Here is a 25262-nt window from a genome sequence, read left to right as displayed (position 1 = left end):
TCACTGCAGTCGTGCGCTCTGCTGCCTGTCCTCTCCCTGTCCCCTCTCCTCACTGCACCTTGGGGGCACTCACCCAGCAGAGGCTCCGTCACCATCGCCATCCTAACCATGCCTGGCCCCCTGAGCCCCAGGTCCAGATCTGCTGAATCATTTACAGTAATCGCTTGGTCAAGGGAAGAGGTTAGTAAATGCTGGAAAAAATACCCACAGAAATGACATACGTAGTTCAAACCCCACACTTTCATTTCAGGCATGTTGGCGATCGCCCATTCCACAGGTTTGTGATGCCAGGTCTTTCTTTGCCTTTGGGGCTCACGGAGCAGACTCTGTCTGTGTCACTGACCTCACGCTATCATCGTTCCCACCTGTTGCTTCCATGTCCAGATGGAACTCCTTTAAAGTGACCCAAGAAACTAAGTGTAGAATCCTTTTGGATTTTTACAATTCTTTCTTATCTTTTATAGACGTCTTGCCCATACCTATTTCAACTGCAGGGGTTTTTTTGTTTTTGTTTTTAGTGATTTGCCTTGTTTGAAAATATTTTAAAGCACTGTGTTATTTTTTATAGAAACAGTGTTTCTCCTTTTTTTGATTTTCATATGTCATTAGTTTGTGCAATCTTTAATGAACAAAGTATAACTAACAAATACAACTGGCAGAAACAGGTGGAGGGCATCCAGACCTGATCTTAGCAAGTATATGACTCAGTGTGGGTGTTCTAGAGAGCAGCCTACCAGCCTGAGCTTTGGGTGTGCTGTGAGTGTTGGTCAAAGTGATTTATGGAGGGGAGTGGAGACCCTGATGGGTTAGGCAAGGGAAGTCAGTGAAGAGTTTTACAGCACCTGTGTTCCTCAAATAGGCCTTCCACTCCTCCTCCCAGCCTTGACTCATACCAATCCCTCTGCCAACGTATCTTCTCCTTGTAGCCTGTTGTCCCTTCTCCCTAAGGTCTCAGTTTAGCCATCACTTCCTCCAGGAAGCCCACCTAGCTTCCCTCAAGCTAGATTAACTGTCCCTCCGATGTGCGCTAGCGCCCTCTAGTCCCCAGTCAGAGAACTGACACCCCTGCATAACTACCTCCCACCCAACACCATAAGCTTTGTGAGGATGAGCCCTTGTCTGTGTCATGCATCAGCGGGTCCCCAGCACCTAGCACCATGTCTGGCATGAGTGGGTGCTCCAAAAATATTTGTGGAAGGAAGGGAGGAGGAGAGGAAGATCCTATAACTTGTTTCTCAGGAATCTTCCACCCCTCCCTGGATTGTAGGATAAGGTACACCTTAGCAGGCAGTGGAGGCCTGCACTGTCGTCATAGTAACATTAGCAGTAATGGAAGTGGTCGTGGAAGTGGTGGCGGCGTTGGCAGTCATGCTGAGAAGAGTAACTCCAATGCCTGCCTCTGTCACCACGTGGCCTTCTTCTCTCTGTATTCTTCTAGAAATCTCCAAATCTCTCTCCTTATGAAATCCAGTCATTGGATCTAAGGCCCACCCTAATATATTATGGCCTCTTCCTAAGTGATCACATCCACAATGACCCTATTTCCAAATAAGGCCACATCCACACATTCTAGAGATTAGGACTTCAATACGTATTTTGGGGGAACACGATTGAAACCACAATACCAGCATTTTAAAGTATGCTCTCTCTTGCTTCTTGAGCACAGAGGGAATGAAATACAGAATTTGAGAATACGTCTCCACATGTGCGTCCAGTACCCAACATGCACCCCTGGCTGGTGGACGCTCCTGAGCTGTGTTCATGTATCAGTGTGCTCACCCACCATTGTTGCAACTGTGATTTTCTTTGCTCTGACTTTCAAAGTTCTTTGCCTGTTTTTAATGTCTTTAAGTGAATATCATTGCTATAATAGAATATTCTACCTGGACGTGATCAAAACTTCCCACAGCCAACAGAGACTCCGCAGGGTTCTGGGAATAGAACAAGAAGCCAGTTTTTGGCATAAGAGAGAACACTTAAGGATCCCGGATGGCGTTAGACGTTGCCTGGTCAGACACTGTCAGCACAGGGCCAAAGGGTTGGAAGCAGAGCCTCTGTGTACGTGTTACACCTTTGTGACAGGCCACACGTGTCGGCCTTCAGCTGTCCTTTCTCGACCTTTCACCTTAGCAGGCCTGTGTATTTTAGCACAGAGGTCTGAAGAGGTTCTGAATCCACAGACTCTGGTGGGAAAACTTACCTCGACCCAAGAAGGCAGTTCCCAGTAAAAAATCATGAATATTTATTGAGCGTGTATTATTGGCACTGTCCTGGGGGCTCTCCCATATAGGGACTCACTTGCTCTTTACAACATTCCAATAAGAGATCTACTCATTTTATCCCATTGTTTTAGATGAGGAAACTAAAGAATTAGTGGGCTGCTTGAGGTTATACAAAGGTGACAGAGCTGGTATTTGAAGCTGGGAATGTAGCTTTGGTCCTGCCTTCCCAGGGATGGACACTCAGGTGCTGCTCTGAAGCCCGACCTTGCCCAGACTGTGTTTCTGGAGGGGCTTCCATGTACGAAACCCTCAACTCGTCCTCTAGAAGAGAGCAGCAAATGTTTAGCAGCACTTTGTGATCAGGGTGCTCCTGGAAGTGGAAATAAGGAGTAGAGGCAGCACCCTAAAGAGAATGAGTAACTCAGTGAAAGGGGAGGAAATGCTTCCTGGGGAGGTGACTCGTGAGCTGGGTTTTGAAGATTAAATAGGAGTTCATCCAGCGTACCTAGTAAGACACAACAGTCAGAAGAAATAGCATGCAAAGGACAGAGATATGAAACAACAGGTTTTTTTTTAAGGTATGGGTGGGGACTTCCCTGGCTGTCCAGTGGTTAAGACTCCATGCTTCCACTGCAGGGGGCACGGGTTCGATCCCTGGTCAGGGAACTAGGATCCTGCATGCATGCCACACAGCCAAAAAGAAAAGTCCCCACCAGGGACCTTATGAAAAAACTTTTTTAAAGGTGGGGTACTGCAAGTACTTTAGCATGGATGAGTGATAAAATGCAGAGACAAATATCATGTGTGTTGAGACCAGAGAGACAGAAAGAGCCAGAAAACAAAGGGCCTGGTTTGCCTGCCAGAGAAGCTGACTTAATCCTGAGCATGTAAGCAATTTAATATCATAGTTTTAACACAAGGTCAGAATACCCAAACCTTGATGCTGTTAGTACTACTGCTTTTTTCCCCTGGTTTTATTTTTATAATTATTGAGGGAAAAGATGACAAAAGTCAGTCAGCTCCATATCTGATGTGTGTTACTGTGGTGCTAAAGGATCTTGGTTTTTAATCTCCTCCACTTTTTCTCCAATTTTTCATCAGCAGTTCTCTTTGGCAAGTTATTCTCAGATGCCAAGATAAGTACTTTTGAGAGGTTTTTTTTTTAACGTTTTCTTAAGTGCCTTTGATTGCATAAGAGCGTCATGGAGAACTGTTTCCAGTAGTATCTTTATAGCAGGAATGGAGGCTAAGACTGATTATGTAATTTTCCCCTCGGTTTATTCTCAGAACCTAACACGCTGCCAGCACATGAAAAACCCTAATGATCACAGTGGCATCTGAGTGTCTTTCCTGCTCATGGTTTCTGGCACTATTGCTCTTGCATTGTTTACTGCAAAGTAGAAATTGATTGTTTAAATGTGGCATGACGGTTCACCCAGCATTGGGCACCCCGGACCCATAGCTCCGTCTGCTCCGTCTTGTATAATACATGCGGCCCACAGCCAGCCTCTCTCACCAGAGAATGGATTCACATGTGCTCCTTGGAGACCCTCGCCAGTCTCACCATGTTAAAATTCGGATGAGGAGAGGCCGGGTAATTGTGCTGCGCTGAGGTTGCATTTTGCAAGGGGAGCAGAATACCATCTGTCAGAGGAGGTGGCGGGAGGGTGCAAATACTGCTGTGAATTCTGTGAATGCTTAATTGCTATAGATTTTTTAAATTTATTTGAGACTTTGCATTTAGTGTGTTTGTTATTTGTTCTTTTTTTTTTTTTTTAGAATAGTCCTTATCAGTGGCAGAAGATCCTTCTGTAGTATATTTTCAGTGCTGCCGTACCGCGACAGTGCCCAAGTTGGGTATGTATATGCACGCTTGCTTTGTGGTTCTCTGGGTGAAAACTTCTGACACCATGTGTATAATGTGACCACCCTTTCCATTTCAAAGGACTTGTTTTGCTTTGACACTGCAAATTTGGTATTTGTAAACTTGAAAGAAAAAGAAGTTCCACTTTCTTTTCAGCCGGGAAGCTTCCCTGTTATTGGTGTGTGTGTGTGCGTGTGTGTGCCCGCGCGCATGTGTGCCCTTACCATTTGCCTGCTGTTTCTAAACGTGCATTTTGTCACTTCGTACAATTCTGTAAAGCAAGAGCAATCTGGGGCCCACCCATCTCTCAGGGCCTCATCGACTTTTGGAGAAAGGCAGCTCAGGAAAGGAATCAGACAAACCACATGGCCATCCTGCCTCCTTGCGTTGTGGGCTTGCGGCTGTACACTGACCAGCAAGCCACACAAAGCAACGTGGTATCAGGAGCAGACCTGTGTGATTCGCCACAGGCCGGAGGACTGCACACTGCTGTAGGTCAACAAGCCCCTTCTTTGTTCTAAAAAGAAGTAAGTGAGGCTCTGACCTGGCAAAGCCCCCCCTCCTCATTCCACATCCCCGAACTCTGTGCTGTTTCTCCGTCTGAATCTGACTCCTTTGCCCCCTCACCTGGTCACTGCATCCGCTATTTGTGGTCAGGGAGCTGCTGGTATTTAGGGCAGGATGGTTCCCTGCGTAGGATGCCGGAAGCATTGTGAGATGTCAGCTCTGGTTTCTGCAAACTAAATGCTGGTATTGCCCTCTGGTCATTGCAACAATGACACCCGAACACTGCCATTTATTCCTCTCCCACCACCTTCCATGGGCTCTGCCTGGTCATCCCCGTTCACCATGACTTTCCCTTCCTCCCTGCAGACCTGTCAGACTTTCAGCCTGTTAAACTCACCATGGTCCTTATTTTTACTCTACACTGTAAGCTCCATGGGACAGAACATCGGGCATCTTTATTCATGGAATGCTGACTCAGTCATTTATTAGATGTGTGCCTTAAAAAGCAATAATAATCTTACTGTTTATTGAGCACTTACTTTGTGCCAGTCCTCTTCATTATCTGCATTCTCACGACAACCCTGCAAAGTAGGTGCTCTAAAATATGTAACAGCAAATCCTGCAGCTCTGAGGTTTGTAGGACCATCTGGGTGTGGCCAGCGGGCTGCCCTTAAGAGACTTCTACTCTACTGAGTAGAGGGGGAAAAAAGAAAGGTTTTCTTTATCTTTTCAACCTGCTGTGGTCCTGGGTCTGGCCACCCCTGAGAGCAGGCTTATTTCTTGGGTCAGTAGTTTGTACCAGCTCACAGACATATGTGTGACCCAGAAGGCCAGTTCATTGATCTAATTACAAGTAATGGCCCCAGGGCTCAGAATGTTTGAGTGTGACTAGCCTGTAAGTGCACTTCCAGGAGATCTGAATCATCAGTCTGTCTGCAAGTACATCTTCTCACAGCGAGGACCTGCCTGGACACTGTGATGCCAGCCTTATTTTTCCGGGCTTTCTGTGCCCACCTTTCTGATGAACGTATTCTGTCCTTAGCTATGTTCCATGTATTCATTTATTGAGGGCTTACTGTGTGACTAGGTCCTGGAGGTAAAGGTAGGGAAAGATGGATCTTGTTCCTGCCCTCCTGGAACTTACAACCAAGAGGGAAGACACATCAAAATTTCACATATGATTAATAACCACCTTTAATAATGGCTAAGAGTATTCAGTCAGGTGACTGCCAAGTCTTCCTATCCAAGGACTCGTTCTGTTTCTTTAACACAATCTGGCTTCTCCATATTTTCATCTTTGAAGTGTTCGTGTTAGTTTCATTCTTGAAAGATGATCTTATTTCCAAGTCCTGGGGTCCCCTCACTATGGTGTCCAAGTGCCTATCTCCATTTTATAGATAAAACCACTGATCCTCAAGACTTAACGTCCCAAACATCAACTTTGGGCCAGAATGGGAATTTTTAACAAATAAATTGCAGTTGTGCAGCATTTCAGTTCAATATCTGAGTGATCACCCCCATGAGTCTAGTCACCATCCATACATTTCACCCCCTTTACCCATTTCCATCACCCCCCAGCCACCTCCTCCTCTGGTAACCACTAGTCTGATCTCTGTAGCTATGAGTTTGTTTTTGTTTTATTTTGTTTGTTCATTTGTTTTGTTTTGTTTCGTTTTGATTCCACATATGAGTGAAGTCATATGATATTTGTCTCTCTCCATCTGACTTATTTCACTTGGCATAATAACTTCAAGGTTCATGTTGTCACAAATCACAGGGTCTTTTGTGACTGAATAGTATTCGTGTGTGCGCGTACGCGCATATAGGTGCCACGTCTTTATCCGTTCGTCCATCATTGGACATTTAGGTTGCTTCCATATCTTGGCTATTGTAAGTAATGCTGCAGTGAACATAGGAGTGCATATATCTTTTTGAATTAACATTTTCATGTTCTTCAGATAATACCCAGAAGTGCAATTGCTGGGTCATATGGTAGTTCTATCCTTAATATTTTTAGGAACCTCCATACAGTTTTCCATGGTGGCTGCACCAGTTTACATTTCCACCAACAGTGGAAAAGGCAAGGCTTCTCTTTTCTCCAATCCTCTCCAACATTTGTTATTCCGTGTATTTTTGATAATAGCTGTTCTAACAGGTATGAGGTGATACCTCATTTTGCTTTTGATTTGCATTTCCCTAGTAATTAGTGACGTTGAGCACATTTTCATGTGCCTGTTGGCCATCTGTATGTCTTTGGGAAAATGTCTATTCATATCCTCTGCCCATTTTAATCAGGTTTTTTTTTTTTGTGTGGTTGGATTGTATGAGTTCTTTATATATTTTGTCAGAACCGGAATTTGAACCTGAGTCTGTCCAGCCTAGGGCTTCCCGTGACTCTCTCTGGCCAACAGGTGAGATAAAGTCTGTATTCACAGAAACCCGTCTGTGCAGTGGGGCTTTTATGATAACCGCCTCCCAGAAGTTAACTGAGGCTCGCTGGGTGCCTGGGATGCAGCACAGCGCCTGGCACACAGAGGCAGGTGGGGTACCCGGATTTCTTATAGCAAAAGAAATGCGGGGCTTCGTGTGGAGAACTTAGAGACTTACAGTTTTTCACTTGGGCAAATCACTTACCTTCTGTGAGCCTGTGCTTGGTCCTCTCTAGAACGAGGATGGAAGGTTACTACCTGTGCCGTTAATTTGGAGATCACTGCATTTTATGCAAAGCCCATAGGGATGCGTTGTAAGTAAAATTACCTGGGAAGAGATCACCCAGAGTGTCTCTGTTTGACATCCCTGTGGAAATAAGTGGCCCTCACATTTTGAACACCTCAGGGAAGTGCTAGCTGGCAGCCAGGATGCGGGGAAGTGCGGCCTGTCAGAGCCCAGGTCTCCTCCCCACAGCTGGGAAGCCCTCGTGGGTTTCAGGAGGATATATCATAGGATGTGTCAGCTATTCTGCCCGATGGCTCAGATAGAGAAGCAAAACCAGGGTGTGGGATCACAGGATGTAACCTTTTACATCCTAGACATGAATAAACTCAAACACGCTAATTCTTCAAATTTTGTAGATGAGGAAACCATGGTGCAGAAGGGTTAATTTTCTGTAACAAAACACATAATCGGGTCCTTCATAATACCTAACAGAGAAAAGAGCATGCCTATTTCTGCAGCATATCCTCCTTAAGTTCTCACAAAAGAAACTCTGAACAGAATTCAAAATATTGTAAATTAGTGGCAGGGTTAAGAAGCATTCTTCTTACATATCAAATAGATAAACAACAAAGACCTACTGTATAGCACAGGGAACTATGTTCAACGTCTTCTAATAACCTATAATGGAAAAGAATCGGGAAAAGAATATATATATATATATATATATATATATATATATAACTGAATCACTTTGCTGTATACCTGAAGGTAACACAATATTGTAAATGAACTATACTTCAATTTTAAAACTGTAAAAGGAAAAGCATTCTGCTTTTTAAACTTTTTTAATGAGCAGACATCCTATTTATGAATATCTGCCGCATCATAATTACGAGTTTTTCAAACTAATTATTGGGAAGCAGCTGTGTTCAAATAATAAAAAATATTTATCCTAGTAAATTATACACATATATATTTTAAAGTAAGATAGTCTGTGTACATAGTAGCTAATGCCTTTCCACTGTGGAAAATTCCTTTGCTTTTATGCTCAAGTTCTCTCTGTGGCCAGGACGTGAGTCTTAGAATTTCAGGGCTGGAAAGGGCTCTAGAGACGACATGGTATGGCCTCCGTGCATCATAGCTCAGGCCTCTGGGGCCACGGGGGGATGAGACACACACTGACCGCAAACCCAGCAGCGCCAGAGCTCAGGACTCCGGCCACCCTGGCCTGCTGACATTGTGGTTTCCAGCTCCCGTGTTTCCGTTGTCCTTACACACGCGTGTGGACTAGGCCACATGTGCCGGATTATTCCAGATAAGCACAAACCCCCCGCTGAAGGGGACAATGTACAGTTCCAACTTCACCGTAAGAAAGTTTTAAAAACAGGAAACTCAAAAGTTCATCCACTGTGTACTTGAACCTCCCTTACATGGAAAGCATCTATCAGGATGGCCTTATCTCTTTCTGGTTTTGTTTTCTGGCTTCTTGTGCTGTGCTGGAGCTTCCCAAGTCCTGCCCTCATATCTTGGTTCACCCTCCCCGCCACCCTGACCCCAAAGCTTTGTACTTGGCTTTAAACTGAACTGAATACTTATTTTGGCTCCCAACATCAGGTGACCAAAGCGGACAGGACAGTGTTAGGAGAGGTTTTACCATCCATCCATTCATTCTTGCATTCATGCATTTGGTCATTTCTTCTGCCCCTAGTGAGTGTGAGGCCCTCCTGGAGGCTGGGAGGGTGCAGGGGTGAGTAAGACCTGTTCTCCAGGAGCTTATTATTGAACAAGGAAGCCAGACATGTGAACTGCCAGACCAAGACAACTGGGGAGCCCCAAAGAGGCGCTAGAGAGTGCTTTGCCCCCAAATCTTTATCAACATCCACGTTTACAATAAATCTACAATCTTCAGTAAGAGCCAGATGTTTGCTCTGTAAAGTCTCTTCAGCCCCGCCTACACCTCCAAGTACATTGCCATCCCTGCCCGCCTTCCATGTAGACATTCAGGTGCTAACACTGCACAGCAGACTTCATTCATTCACCGCACGAACTCTGTTGAACCTACTGTGTTCTAGACAGTATCCAGGGATACAGTGGTGAACAAGAAAATGCCTCTTTTCCCATAGAGCTCACCGTCTAATGGTAGGAGACAGAAACAAGCGGGTAAACAAACTAACCGTCAAGCCAGAGAGCAAACAGTTGAGTCCTGCCCAATGTACAGCTGGAGCACAGAGGGAAGAGTTGGGTGAATTCGGACAGAGGGATCGGGGAGTGCCCCCCACAGAAGGTGGTGCTTCAGCTAGATTGCAAGTGTGAGGTGTCAGAGAGGTGGGAAGGATATTCCAGCCTCAGCATTGACTCCCAAGGATGTTCGAGGCCACTCTGGCTCATGAACTTCCGGGCAGGGTCTCTATAATGCCTGACCTGTTGAGAGAATTCCATAAGGCGCCATTCCAGCTGTAATCCCATTGCTGAGGACACTGCAGGGTTCAGGCCTGTGTAGTGAGGGGAGGGGGAAGGAGTGGGGACAGAAAGAAGGGAGCTGTGCTGAGAGGCCTGGTCCTGGGACGTCACTGTCACAGACCCACCACCAAGCCTTCCCTGGGGTGTCAGTTGCCTCGCTGTCCAATGGGGAGGTTTGACTACACTCTCCAAAGATCCTGCCAGCTCAGAATGCTTGCCTCTGTGTTCGCATCCTCGTCTGCTTTGCCAACGTGGAAGCTGTAAGTCTGGCTGAACGAGGAGTTTATGAATGAAACGTACTGTTCACGTTCCCCATCCACCAACCATCAGCTGCTTTTAGACCTCACATCTGAATAATTATTCTCTATGCAGGTTTTTAAATGTACAGACCTAGTGGCGTTCTGCAGTCTTATTTGGTGCGTTCTATCCTGGCATGGGCTGAAAGGATAGGTACGAACGCAACCCAGAGTTGAGAGCAGTGTGAAAGGTTTGGGGTCATTTTGCACGCTACCAGATTTATACAATGCTGACAATAGGCTTATTCACAAAGTGATTTCCAGAGCTTCTGCCTGAAGCAGACCCCTCTGATTGCTTACCAACTACAGCAGTCTCCACACTGTTCTTCCCTGCCCTGATTTACAGGTACAGCTATCGGAGAAAAGAGCGTACTTCCTTAGGATGAGCTGATTGTGTAGTCAAATATTGCGTGAACATAGCAAATGCAGGTAATAACATAAGCTGAAAGGTAAATAATGCTTCCAGTGTTCCAGGCACTGTTCTGAGAACAACCTCAGAAGGCAGATTCTCCAGTTATCATTTTACAGGTGCAGAGTCTGGGGCAGAGGGAAGCATGGCTGCAGCAGCAGAGGGAGGAGGTAGGGCAGGCAGGCTGGCTGCAGGCGCTGCTTTGGGGCCAGCTGACCCCCCCAGAGGCCATCCCGAAAGCGCTAATGCCCAGTGGATTCCCTGCAGCGTCACTGCTCTGGGGCTGGGCTTGCTGGCTCAGGACCAGTGACACGCGGGCTTCACTGGCTGACAGATGTGCACTGGGTGACGCGGAGCTCTGTCATGCACCGCAGGAAGACCCCCTCCTGGGGACCCGGTGGCCATGGTGCCGGGTGGTGGCTTTGGAGGGTGCCCATTTACACTGCAGCCTGGGCTCCTCCTGCGCAAACCCCAGGCATCTCTGGGTGGAGTCTTGGGTGGAAAGTCATCTGTGTAATTCTCCCACGTGGGTATTTGTCAGCTGTAGAACAGGAAGGCATATGGTGGGGTGCGGGGCAGGGAGGGTAGGCACGTTCTCCAGGTGTCGACACCGTGCAGACACCCGGGCCGTGTGTGGGCGTCACTGGCTCGCGACCTTGATGGGCTGCTGGCTCACGTCTCCCCAGACCTTCCCAGCCACGCCCAGGTCACCCCACAGGCCCACCAGGAAGCAGTTCCGGGACAGGTAAGGGTCTTCTACTGTCTTTATACTATGCATACAAAAGGCTTCTCTTTGAGAAACTGTGCTGAACAGTTACATTAGAGGATTATTATTTGCAGCACCAGATATGTCTTCACTTTACAAAAGGCTTGATGACAGGGCTTTTGACGATTAAGAGCTTTGTTTCTTTTTTTTTTTTTTTTGCGGTACACGGGCCTCTCACTGTTGTGGCCCCTCCCGTTGGGGAGCACAGGCTCCGGACGCGCAGGCTCAGCGGCCATGGCTCACGGGCCCAGCCGCTCCGCGGCATGTGGGATCTTCCCGGACCGGGGCACGAACCCGCGTCCCCTGCATCGGCAGGCGGACTCTCAACCACTGCGCCACCAGGGAAGCCTTGTTTCTTTCTTGATATGCTTTCTTATTTTATTTCTTCAAATAGCATTGGATCTGCAGAGTTTGCTCACGCACAGCACTTCAGGAAGTCTTCCATTAGATGAAATAAGATGCTTCTAATCACTGTCCATTGTCCCCGCTCTTTCACTTTAGGATTTCAGAGTCGTGCCTGTTGCCTGAACCCACAGGGGCGGTGATGGGCATGGAGGGGCAGAGCGCAGGGTCGGGTACACTCAGACAGCAGGATCATCGCTGACGGTTGGGGTGGGGTGGAGTTAGGATGATTCACAGAATGTCCAGGAATGACAGAGAAACCAGTATAGACACCCAGGAACAACCCAGTGGGAGGCCGTGCAGCCAGGACAAACATGCAGCCCAGTCCGGGGCTCCTCCTGTGGAAACGCTGCTGATGCCCGACGGACGCCCTGATCTCCCCGTGTGTTACTCACCTCTGTCTCCCGGCTTCACCGAGTGTTCCCATGCCAGAACCGGAGTCACCCGCGGGGGTATGGGAAATGCAGTTTTCAGCCTTCCTGGGACTTGTGAGCCAGCCTTGGCCTCCGCCATTGTGACTCCCTGCAGAATCCACCTGCCCCCGAACTGGACCTGGGGAGGCCACCAAGGGACTCCAACCCCCAGCCCAGCATCAGCCCTGGGAGGGAGACCTCCGGGAGGCGAGGAGCCATAGGAAGGGTCCTCAGAGGGTCCCCTCCCTCCCCACACCATGCTTCCCTGAAAGGAGACACGTTCTAATCAGACTCCACGGATAACTAAACCCCAGGACTCTGAGCCCAGCCACAAGCAGCACCACCAACCTACAGCCCTCCAGCCGGGACCAAACCCAGACCTCTCCTCCAGGATGCTTGCTCAGGCATCCCTCCCCAGGTCCTACCGCCCCCCTCCCAGGCCCCGCAGGAGTCCACTCATGTTCTGTGGGGCCTTTGCTTAGGCCTGTCATAGCGCTCACACAGGTATTTGACCTCTTCGTAGCTTGTCCTCACCCCCCTGAGGGTGTGACTCTGTCTTAGTCCAACAGCCGTCTCCACAGTGCTCAGTGCACAGTACTCCTTCCTGTGATGCTTGTTGAATGAACAAGTAGAAGTGGTGTTTCTGAGGACTGTCCCCAGGCTATTAAAAGTGGCTAGTTTTATGAAGATACATCACTGCCCCGGCAAATGACGGCCACACCCTCTGCATCAGCAGGAGCAAGGGCTGTTTCCCAGGAGCCCTCAGCCCGGTACCTCGTCCCTGCGGCATCTCCATAGACATGGTGCTGGACAGTCAGAAGGAAGGGCCTGGACGGGGACAAGGATGCTCTGACATGGACCTCAGAACCCTGCTTCCCTGCGAGTCACTGTCACACCCGCAGTGAAAGTTGCTAAGCCCGGTGACGACAACAGAGGGCTTCCAGCTGCACCTGCGTGCAGGTGCCGAGCCCCATCAAGGTCCCCCAGCCCTACCTGCCCCGCCAGGTGTCTCTCCCACATCCGCCTCACAGCCTGGACGGCACCACCGGCACCACCAGGCACGCGGTGCTCCTTCAGAGTCGCTCACAGAGGCTGCACCCTGCATGTTAAACCCCAGAGCGCCGACGCCTTTTGCGGAGGTCACGCCTGGCTTCTACGGTCTCTGCCAACCTCGGAGTTCCCTGGCTTTCAGCGGCTGGCTTACCCGGCCCTCAGTCAACTCAGGTCGCCGGCACGTCTCAGAACCGGCATCATGTGATCACAGTGTAAGTAACAGCCCCACTTTGAGCAGAGCAACACGTGATTTTCCTTTCACGTTTCCTGCTTTCGCTTATGGCAAGGGACACACTTTGGATTGAATCTAGCGTAGCGTTAGAGGGCCGTTTTCCCAGGTCAGTGCTGGGCAGGGGGACCTTCATCCCATCACTGGAGCCCCTCTCCACGTCTGGGGGGTGAACCGAAGCCTCTGCCTTGGTCCTTCTCACCACCACCCACGCGCATGCACGTGCACAACCTGGTCCTCACTGCCCTGCCCTTTCTGTGGCCCAGCGTGGCCGTCTGTGCTCAGGTGCACGCGTTGGGAAGATGACGGGATTTACTGGCACGCTTAGATTGAAGACGAGCTACAGGCTGTGCTCACTCCTGTCAGATAACCAGCACTTGAGCCCACAGTCCCACGAATCATTACCAGGGATGGATTGCCTTTCAAAACAGCAGGCCTACTGGCTGACCTCGATGAGCAGAAGCCACTTCCGCGGGCGTGGAAGTCCTTCCTGGACGTAAGGGCATCGCAACTTCTCCTCGGGGTGTCTCCCAGCTAATTCATTAAAGGACATCCGGCACGGACCATTTGCCAGCTAACGCCCGTTCATGTGAGCTCATTGACAGGGGGCACTCTTTAGCTCCGAAGATAGACTTTTAGAGCTAGAAGGAACTCGGAGACTGTCTAGTCCTGTGGTTTGCAGACTTTTTCTTTTTTCGCTGAAAAAAACCGTTCTTCTAACACAGGTTTACACAGAACACCAGTCAATAAAACCCCTAACATCAGAGTTATTCCAGAAAAGCGGGAGTGGGGATGAGAAGCCCACTCATGTCCACTCTGTCCCCCATGGCCCCATCAGTGAAACCACAGTCCTTATCCATCCCTGAAGCCAGAGAGCCATCGGCATGGGAGAGAGCTGGCTCGGACAGGATCCTGGTCCCAGCAAATTAACTAACCTTTCTGGTCCCAGGCTTACTCACCTATAAAATCGGCTATAATGTCAACCTCAGAATTCTGAGAACATTAACTAGAAAATTAGGTATGAACACTCTGATCACCCTGCCAGCCTGTTAGTAGATACTCATTAAATGTTAACTTTGGTCACATGTTTGTCTGGTCACAGAGCCACTTGATCAGTCTTTCTAGGTGACATGGCAAATCTCAATCCTGTTCATGGTGAGGTAGCCAGTGAGTGTTTCTACAAACAAAAGGGATTCATCTGCAGCTCTGCTTTTTTACTTGGTCTTTACGTTGTTTTCCTCAATGGTACATGCTTATTTTTAAAAATCTGGAAAGTACATAAAAATAAAAGGAAGACTAAAAATTACTGAGTCTCGCCTCAAAGGCATCATTAACATGTTGGTCTATTTCCTTCCAGTCTTTTTTTCCCCCCTAGTGCATGGGCTTATAGGGAATATGACAAGATGATTGTTTTGTTTTGATCTTTCTTGCTAGTGCTAAGAGGCCCTGCCAAACCCCACCTTTCAAAACAAGCGATTAGAAGCTGGTTGCTGAGAAGAGGAACAGATGTTGCCTGCCTTTTTCACTATAACTGAAACATCAAACCTTCCATAGCTGTAAACACTCTTCTCAGATTAAGCTTGTAAATTATGCCATTTTCTGGGAAGAGTCCCAGCCTTAAACCAGCTCCTCTTCTCTCAACCAGTTGCCAAGGCCTGTCTGAGCCTCATTGCCTTTTATCCACATTAGTCATTGCCTTCTCTTTTCTAGCGTGGATTTGTGGTTTGGCTTGGCGACCCTCCACTTACGAAATGAATTGCAAGCAAGATGCTCGACTTTCCTAAGTAGGCAAACCCCACTTGATCAACAGCTCATCCACACCTCTAAGACCACTGAGCCTTCTCCGGCTCTCGGCCCTCACCCCATCATCCTCTGGGCTGCCGCGCCATCACCATGGGACCAGGAGTCGAAAATCTGGGAGCTGTAAAGGAATCTATGAGTTCAGAAGTAGAGAGCGCGAGAGGAAATTGTGAAAAAATAGGAACAGCTTGGAAGGAAGGATCCTGAGAAGGAAAAGGAGGCTCAGAGAGGGAGGTGGAAATAAGGCAAACTTGACCTCTTTTAAAATGTTATGGAGGGTCAGCCCCAAACCGGGAAACCACGAGACAAGCCCAACTTTCTCTTATTTCTTCGCCCTCTTACCCCCTCTGACCTGCTACTCCTGCAACCACAGCTCTTGATGGTACTCTTGGGCTAGTGCAGTTACATTGTAGGCCAAAAGGGCATTGTGTGGGCTAATGGCCATTCATAACATCGTGTCAGTGGGAAGTGCATTCTGAGTTCCAGAGGACCGACTCATAAGCTTTCGGATAACAACCCACTGCTGAGGGGGAGATGCAGGCGTTGTATTGAGGACCAGCCCCAGGACTGTGCATAACGGGAGTGACGTGGGTGCCCACACGTTCTTATTTCCTGAAACATATGGACATCAGTAAGCATTTCTGTATGTACGGATCCAAACAAAAGGAATTAGGAATGAACCCAGTTAACCTGTGATTCGAGGCTATGTAAAATAACCAAGCTAGTGATTTCAGCAAAAAACAGTTTCTGAGACGTGTGTGGGTACAGACCCATTCAGATAACCACACCTGATTGAAAGTCACTGGGTTAGTTTTATTATAAATGTATCAGAGACCATGTGATGAAGAAAATGGCGTCCCAGTGGAGCACAAGGTATCTCAGGGGGCGTGTTTTAAAATAGCAGCTTCCACATGGTGTTTATGTCCTTAGCTTTTTGGCATTGGGGCATTTCAGATGAGGTCATCCTCTTGGGTCCATTTCCTGAGTTGATTATTTGGTGACACAGAGAACAGCTTCTTCTATTTTTAGAGAGGGCCTCTAAGCCTAAATGCTGCCTGCCTGGCTCCCAGCCCATCCCCCCCTTCCTCCCCACCCATTTTCCCAAAAGACATCTCTTTTCGTTGTGGAAAATTGCACATTCACAAATTGTGTTTCTTTCCTCACACCAAGCATATTTCCACACAGAGACAGATTCAGGAATGAGCTCATGGATGAATCATGCTATTACCCCGCTGTTTATAGGAGCTGCCTTTAGACAAAGATTTTAGTGTAAGCTGTGTTACGGTCCCTTCATTGTCTGCCAGTTACCGAAGCCGGGTAGAGGGATGGTTTATCAATGAAGTGCTGAGTGTGAGAGGGGCTGGGCTTCTGGACTAAAAGCTGCTTGGATTTCACTTTTTCCTGTCATTCCTGGGCCTTGTTCCATCGACTGAACTGTGATATTATAATGTTCTGCTCTGATACAAGGAAGCAGACCCAATCCAAGATGGCAGCTGTACGGTATCTGAAGAAGCGACAGTTAGGACCACTTAGACTATGATAAATGCTGTTGGTTGAGTTCCAGTGGACGTATGATCTCTTAATTAAAATGAGCTCACAAGTGGTATTTTCTTTCCTAATCCAGCTTTCAAGCTTTGCTTTCTTTACAGCAAATCTCTCTCTTTTTTTTTTTTTAGGACGCAGAAATCCTGTTAATATTTAACTGGCTTTTTTTTGTTGAATTTTTGAATTTTATTTATTTTTTTATACAGCAGGTTCTCATTAGTTATCTATTTTATACATATTAATGTATATGTGTCATTCCCAATTAACTGGCTTTTAAATTATTTACACATCAAAGTGCTCAACCTATTGTGATTCTTTAAAGAGCAGGTGTCCAGTGGAGCTCCGGGCTGGCATTCCAAGGTTTTGACCTTGGGGCTCCACGAGAGGAATGGTTAGGGACAGAAGTAAGGCCATCCCCACCTTGGAAGCAGAAAACCCTGGTAACTAGTTAATTGATCACACACACACTTGTTCCATCTACTTCCCGGGGGTTAAGTATTTGAATCTTTTTTTTTTTCTTTTTTAAGTAAGAGGAATTTTGGTTCATTGCTCCCTAAGGAAAGTTCCTTAGCTTGAATTTCTTGTTATCTCATAGGGAATTTTATTTGATCAGTTCCACGCATTATGGCTCAGTGAGCTTTAAAAAAAAGGAAACGCAAGATCATTTTGCCTATTACACAAGATGAAATCAGGAATTGGCCATTGTGTGATGAATAGCGACCTGGGTAACCCTCTTTGGGCACCAGGATATCTAGACTGGCCATCTGCTTGGACCGGATGACTTCACAACTGTGAAATCATGTACATTCACTTTATGCCGTGGGAGCCGAAACTAAGAGGTCCGGGGGTTTCCAGCCATGAAGCTACAGGCTTTCAGGAGAGCTGCATTAAATGACTTCCAGTGCTGTCCTGTGAAGGATGGGTTTACACCCCCAAAAGGAACCAACCTACATTTCTGCTCCTTGCTTAAGGGTACAACTGCTGATTGGCTGTGTCCCCAAATGCGTTTTCATCTTCTGTTTTAATCTCCCCGCAATCGTCTGCGAGCCCCTCCCCCATCCCCCCTTGAACCGCTGCCATCCACTCCCCAACCCATCGGCCACATGTTGTAAAAAAAATCTTTGAGCTGAGTTTTCAAAGCATGTTTATTGCCTACAGCCTCTGCAAAAGTTAACAGACTTGAAGAGAATGAGAAATGAGCTCTTGTACCTAAATAAGTCGGAGCTGTAGCATCCCCCAGGCCTGTGGAAGAGAAGGAATCAGACCTTTGCATTGTCCAGTTTCTTAACTAGTGGTCTGTTAGTGCATCTGCCCAAATGAGATTTTCTCCTATGATCTGACTGACCATGTTTGTCTCTGAGCGCAAGCTATAGCATTTAAACCTTAATGCATACAGTTTTGGACAATATCCACATCTGGTATTTGAACTTGCCTTCATTCTATTTTCAGAATAAATAAATTAATTTATTTATTATAAATTAATTAATTAATTATAAATTAATTAATATTTGAACTCTAGAGGTATCTGGGAAAAGATAATCTTCTTGGCTTTTCAAAGAAATAGAAAAGTCCAACTTCAGTTTGCTTTTAATTACTTTCAGCTGTAGTTCTATTCTCCAGCTCAACCTCTCGGTACTGGAAGGTTAATGCTGGCATTTGAGCCAAAGAGATATTTCTATTTTCATACACCATTTTAATGAGAATTCAAAAGGATCATCTTAGAAAACATCAAGATTTTATCACTACTCCTCTGGGACTTCTGCTTAATTCTTTTCTCACTGGCGACTCTCTTTGGATGAACCAGCAACACCATTCAGAATTCCCTTCTGTGGTTGACTTCAACCCTTGGCTCCCAAAACAGTGGGGCATCAAGGACCACGGGTCTTTTGCTTGCTTGACACTTACATGTAAGTCCTGAGCAGTTACTTTGTCTGCAAATTAGGTGTCACGATGTGAAGTTACAGTTTATGTAAGTCAAACAGACGACAGCAATTTCGTATGGTTCTTGTTAATGTACTCATCCCTCAGTATCCACGGGGAGTTGGTTCCAGGACCCCCGGTGGAACCAGAATCCACGGATATTCAAGTCCCTTATATAAAATGGCACAGTATTTGTATATAACCTACACACATCCTCTTGCATACTTTGAATCATCTCTAGGTTACTTAGACTACCTAATACAATGTAGATGCTATGTCAATAGTTACCAACATAGGGCAAATTCAAGTTTTGCTTTTTGGAACTTTCTGGAATTTTTTTCCAAATGTTTTTGATCCGAGGTTGGTTGAATCTATGGTTGTAGAACCTGCGGATACGGAGGGCCAACTGTATACGTTTCAGCAACTCTTATGAGAGCACTTAGCTAAGGCACCTCGAGAAGTTGGTCAGTCTCTTTTGAAAGAAGTATTTTTTATATCCTAAGAGTCTCAATATATACAATTCAAAAGCTGTTAAAAGAGACCGACATTATGGAAATAGATTTGATGTGTTTCATTTTCCGTGCATACGTGGCTGTGTAAGTGGACGTGTGTACGTGGGCACTCTTAATTCAATGCCGCCAAAACGGCAGCCCCGAAGTTAGTAACAACCCCTTCCTGAATCTGAGGCAGAAAAAATGGAAAAGTGTGCCCTCAGCTGCCACCAGGAAGCAGTCAATTTTCTAGAGCAGTTATGATATTTATAACTAGGTCAGTGAAGTTTCTGAAATGCGAGTGTAGCCAACACAGATGCACCAGCTTTGGTGTACAAGAAATGCAGCATTTTTTTTTTTAGTTTATGTAACATAAATAATATCAACTCCCTTCTACAAGGCTGGAGGGCAATTCAGACTTAATGATCACTGGGCACCCCCTTCTCCCCTCCAGGATGCACAAAGGACCTGAAATGCTGTGAACTTGGGGAGCACTGTCGCTCATTGTTCATTGGTGTGCTCTGGCTCCATCCACAGGGTCCTGCTTCTGTCCCCCCGCCCACTCTGGGTCTCTTCTGTGAGCTGGGGCCTGGGATGGAGACATCCCCAGAGGCAATGGGAAGAAAGTGGCCAGGCCACTGCAAAAAGGCTGACTTATTAGTCCAGTCCAGTAGCCACATGTGGCTATTTAAATTTTAACTAAAATTACCCAAAATTAACAATTCAGTTTCTCAGTCAACTGGTCACACTGCAAGGGCTCCGTTGCCACATGGGGCTCGTGGTTGCCCTGCAGGACAGCTCAGATGGAGGAGATTCCCTCACTGTGGGAGTTGCTGTTGGGCTATAATAAGCAGTGTGTGTTTTCTCAGTAGCCGGTGAGCGTGGATGCACTATTCTCCTGGCTTCTCTTCTTTCTCGGCATGCCGTAGTTATTTAGAAAGTAGAAAGATACAAGCGAAGCACCAGCGGGAAGGGTGGCTGCAAGAAGCAGAAGGGCACAGTAATTCTCGAAAGATGAGTGCCCGCAGTCACGGGTAGTGGAGTTTTGCCCGTCACGCTTTCTCTTCCGTGTGGTCCAAAGTGTCCAGGAGCTGTTTGGACAGTCTAAGAATCCCTGTTCCTTTAAATGGGACTTGGGGTCTGTCTCATGGAGAGGAGTCTTGCATTTCATGTGTGCACAGGAAGTATAACTTTTCCTATGGCTCCATTTCCCACGGGGGAGGAGTGAAACAGAAGAGTGTGGAGTGAAGGTGGCTGGTTTGGTTCTGCGAACTGGGATGTGTGCGTCCAGTATCGAGGGGCCGGCTGGCAAAGGCGAAGGCAAAGCTGCCCCAGGGAAGCAGTGAGCCTGGGAGCAAACTGAGACAGATGCAAAGGGGCACGATGGAAAACCACCACCTTCTGTGCTGTCTTTATGAACCAGCAAAGAGTCAGACTAGCTCCGTTCAGTAAAGCACTTCTTTAAGCATCTTCACACATCAGACACCAAGTAGACAGGATACAGACATGGATTGAGACTCTGTACCTGCCTGTGGCCAGCTCTCCATCCAGGAGCGCTCTTGTTTTTTAATTTGTATTTTGTATTGGAGCATAGTTGTCTAACAATATTGTATTAGTTTCAGGTGTACCACAGGGTGATTCAGTTATACATATACATGTATCTATTCTTTTTCAACAGGAGCACTCTTAATAGGGACCTATTTTAATACTCCTTATTTATTTTGGTCTTCTCATCCCATAAAGATGTTCCCTGCTTTTGTATTAGTTTCAGTCCTAAATGACATTCTCCATCTGGGTGAAGTGGAAACAAGGAGACAGTTCTTTGGGAGCTGGGAATTTGAGGCACGTGCTTGCTGGGTTAGGCTTTGGAAAAGCAGTAAGTCCGCAGAAGCACGCCGTGGGTCCTTTAACCAAAGGCCAGGCTCTGCTTCTTTGTACCAGCTCAGCCCCTGGTCTTCCGCCGTTGGGCCTCTCCATCCTTTCCCACCACTGCTATTTTTGCCTCCATGTCTTGTCGGGTTCTTGCTCTGAAGGCATTTCCCTTTTTAGCTGCCCTGGTGCAGTCATCGTCTCCATCCTTAATTGCTTGAGGAAGTCTTTTGAGAGCTGCCCCGATGGCTCATGTAGGAGGTGAGGCAGCTGGGCACGTGGTCTCTGGGTACCTGAGGTCCTGAGGTTCTGGTGGCCTTGCTGAGCCCTGCTCTGCTCCAGCCCACCTGGTCCTTCCAGGTTTGGATTTGAGGCCAATAACTGGAAAACAGGTCTCTCTGTTGGCATGGCATGTTCATAAAGTGATATGACTCACATCAGCCTGGACCTCAGAGCCCTTGGTGGGTGTGGCCCCAGCAGAGGAGGCCCCTGCGGGAGAACTCAGACACATCCCGAGAGCGCTTCTGTTGCTCAGAACATCTTAGGGGCTCTCGAGGGGGTGATTTGCACCTTCTAACGAAGTATTTGCAATTCTGTGGGTTACTGTCCTGTTCGGTACTGTCCTTAAGGAGTGAGTTTGATGTTTGGAATACCTGAAGTCATTTACAGTGAAATCTGGTCAGTTGAGGTAGGGAGACACTGATTCAACTAGTAAGTGTTCAAGGTTTTAAAAAATATTATAGGGCTTCCCTGGTGGCGCAGTGGTTGAGAGTCCTCCTGCCGATGCAGGGGACACGGGTTCGTGCCCCAGTCCGGGAAGATCCCACATGCCGCGGAGCGGCTGGGCCCGTGAGCCATGGCCGCTGAGCCTGCGCGTCTGGAGCCTGTGCTCCGCAGCGGGAGAGGCCACAGCAGTGAGAGGCCTGCGTACCGCAAAAAATAAATAAATAAATAAATAAAATTTAAAAATTATATATACACACCCAAACACACATACATGCACACGCACTGTATAGATACATGTAAAGTTTGAAGACTGGAATGGGTTGGTTGTTTTTTGTTGTCATTGTTGTTTTCTCCATGACGTTAGTGTTCATTCCAAAAGGGGTTCCAGAGAAATCCTGAGCTTGACACGACCTTGGCCTCCCAAGGAGACTACCTTAGAAAATATTGTACTTATTAGATGCAGGTCTTGGGTGTTTCTTACGGAAACTAATCAGATAGGATTAGGGAGTCAGTTCACGCATGGGACGCCCATAGACAAGGATGACTGCTCAACAAAGTGAGAGAATACTTTCCTCCTTAGAAGGTGGGAGGGGGCGGCCTCTCGTCTCTTCCCCGCCTCTCACCCGGCTCCCTTTCTCTCTTTCCACGATTCCTTCACCTTTGGCCTGGAGAGTCTTGCCTTTACATTTTGTTCATTCTTGCTTAGGTTGTAGGAGACACCCCTGAATGGGGTGCCTCCCTCCAGCCCACACGGCAAGATGCTGCCAGCCTGGGGCGGCTTTGACTGATAAGCACCGTGTGGTAGAGCCAAGCTGAAGAGAGAGCTTCCAAACGTAGCTGCAATTTGGAATCACCTGGGGAGCGTTTAAAACTCCTGCCACCCACGTCCAACTGAATCAGAGTGAATGTCTGGGGATGGGAGCCAGACACAGTACAGGCGTACCTCGTTTTGTTGTGCTTCACAGATACTGCGTTTTTGTGGGGTTTTTTTTTTCACAAATTGAAGGTTTGTGGCAACCTTGCATTGTCAGATGATGGTGAGCATTTTTTAGCAATATTTTTTTTTTTTTTTTTTTTCGCGATACGCGGGCCTCTCACCGCTGCGGCCTCTCCCGTTGCGGAGCACAGGCTCCGGACGCGCAGGCTCAGCGGCCATGGCTCACGGGCCCAGCCGCTCCGCGGCATGTGGGATCTTCCCGGACCGGGGCACGAACCCGTGTGCCCTGCATCGGCAGGCGGACTCGCAACCACTGCGCCACCAGGGAAGCCCTAGCAATATTTTTTAATTAAGGTATGTACATTGTTTTTTTAGACATAATGCTATTTCACACTTAATGGACTACAGCATACTGTAAACATAATTTTTATAAGCACTGGGAGACCAAAAAAATTCATGTGACTCGCTTTATTGCAATATTTGCATTGTAGGGGTGATCTGGAACTGAACCCGCAGTATCTCTGAGCCTGTAGTTTGTCAGAGTTCCCAGGTGATTCTAACATGCAGCGAAAGTCTGAGAACTACTGTAAGCGGGGGGATTGTCCATGGAAATGTGAGCAGTTACCCCTGAGCAGAGGCACAGCCAGCCCGAGGCCACGTGCTGCACAAGATACAGCGTTAGATGCAAAACCGGTCTCTACAGCCCACTGTTAGGGTGACCTCGGTGAGCTGTCTACCTGCTCTGGGTTCTTTTTTCTCATCTGTAAAATAGGAAAATAATTGCAATGCCTGTCTGATAGGATGATTTTAAAGAATGAAGTGGAGGATGTGTGAAAGTCTTTGTAAATTGTGAAGTGCTCTATAAATGCTTGCTGTTAACACCAGAGATTATTCTTTTATCATTGTCTAAGTGGCCTGGCAAGGAAGCTGGGGTGGCTATTGTGGCCTTAATTCCTTCGTTACTAGTAGTAAAGCTGAGAACTCTTTAGGGTAAGAATTTCTTTCTCCCATCTAATGGGGGGTGGCAGGGAGAGCTGGTCTCCCCCCGGCTTCCGGTTAGCCGACCAGCTAAGAGCCAATGACCTTGCCGAGCGGGAAGGGACATCGGTAATCCATTGGCTTCTGAGCCTGACTCTCGTCTTCAGGCTCTCTGTTCGATCGGATTTCGTTTATTTCAAAGTGGGTAGAACTACCTACCCACAGAGTGTCGCTGAGAAGGAGGGACAAAGAGGGGGTCTCATCCGGCAGGGCTCTCTGTCATTTTTGCAAGTGTGACTGTAGTGTCCCGTCAGGAGACATCTCCGTGGCTCCTTTGGGTGCAAGCAGAACCATTTTTATCCTCGGCTTGTCCCCCCCCAGGGATTTGAAATTGGATGGAGGGAGACAGTCAGCAGGAGCGGTGAGCCTGAAAGAGATCATTGGCCTGGAAGGCGTGGAGCTGGGCGCTGACGGGAAGGTAAGGCTGCCTGGCTTCCAGGCCACCAGCTTTTTCGACAGACACAAGGGTCAGGAAGCAGAGGCTGTGTGATGGACCACGAGCTGCGCTCGTGCTGGTTAACCCGATGTGGGACACGTTTCTGGGTGCGTGACGCCAGCCTGTCCCCGATCCCGGGTGTGCACGTGGGTTAAATAGCAGCACAGCTATTTCGCCACTAATGCTGGTCCTGACCAGTTCAGTCACCCGCTCTTATCCTCAGGGGATATGTTCCAAGACCCCCCGTGGATGCCTAAAACCTTGGGTGGTACAGAACCCTATGTATACCATATTTTCCCCTATACATGCATACCAATAAGAAAGTTTAATTTATAAATTAGGCACAGTAAGAGAATATCCGAATTGCCAGCACCACTACTTTTGTGCTTTGGGGCCACTATTAAGTGAAATAAGGGTCACTTGAACACAAGCCCTGTGGTACCATGATAGTCAATCGGATAACCGAGATGGCTACTCAGTGACGAAGGGATGGGATCAGCTGGACAGAGGGATGATTCGCATCCCGGGCAGGTCGGTGCTAGATTTCATCATGCTACTCTGAGTGGCGCACAATGTAAAGCTCGTGAATTGTCTATTTCTGGAATTTTCCATTTAATATTTTTGGACCATGAGTAACTGAAATTGTGGGTAAGGGGAGACTACTTTGTCACACACACACACACACACACACACGCATGCGCACACACAGACGCATGCGCACACACAGGTGCACGTTCCAGGATGGAGTGGCGGGTGGTTTGAACATGCATTGACGGTGGTGACGGCAGGCAGCAATCCCACTACTAGACAGTGTTTTTTGCTCCCCGTGGTCCTGAGAGGCTAGGAGTCCCTCAGCCTGAGAGAGTGACCACCGAGCAGGGGGCTGTCACATCCCACTTTCATCCACAATTCACTGAGCTGCTAGGTTGAAGTCTAAGGAGGGAAGGTTGAAATATGAACCTGACCTTTTTGTGCTGGATGCAGGCAGTCTTTGTAAACACTCCCAAAGCCTGTTTATGGAGACGACGCAAGTGTGTCTTTGGGGAAGTCGTCCAGTGTAGCTTGCTTGTAGGTAAAGCTGCTGGGGCAGCAAACGACCTACCCGTCACCCCTCCCGCAGAACAGCTGGTCACCCCCGTGCCCAAATGACATCGGCCTTGAGCTCACGTGTCGGGGTGTATGAGCCGTGTTTCTCCAAGTGGCTGAAAAGAAAAACACGTGTTG

General features: G+C 47.6%; 1 protein-coding gene across 1 annotated transcript in view; it reads left to right on the top strand.

The window, feature by feature from the left end:
* The window catches only part of CABLES1 (Cdk5 and Abl enzyme substrate 1), a 105560-nt gene that overhangs the window by 59358 nt on the left and 20940 nt on the right, over nucleotides 1-25262 (top strand). The window contains exons 4-5 of the mRNA XM_067699532.1: nucleotides 4002-4079; nucleotides 23924-24020. Coding sequence (XP_067555633.1) covers nucleotides 4002-4079; nucleotides 23924-24020 — 175 coding nt within the window. The remainder of the gene's footprint in view (nucleotides 1-4001; nucleotides 4080-23923; nucleotides 24021-25262) is intronic.

The sequence above is a fragment of the Pseudorca crassidens genome, chromosome 12, assembly GCF_039906515.1.
Source record: "Pseudorca crassidens isolate mPseCra1 chromosome 12, mPseCra1.hap1, whole genome shotgun sequence".
Classification (NCBI taxonomy): Eukaryota; Metazoa; Chordata; class Mammalia; order Artiodactyla; family Delphinidae; genus Pseudorca; species Pseudorca crassidens.
Note: the sequence above shows the minus strand (reverse complement) of the source record. Positions and strands in the feature narration are given on the sequence as shown.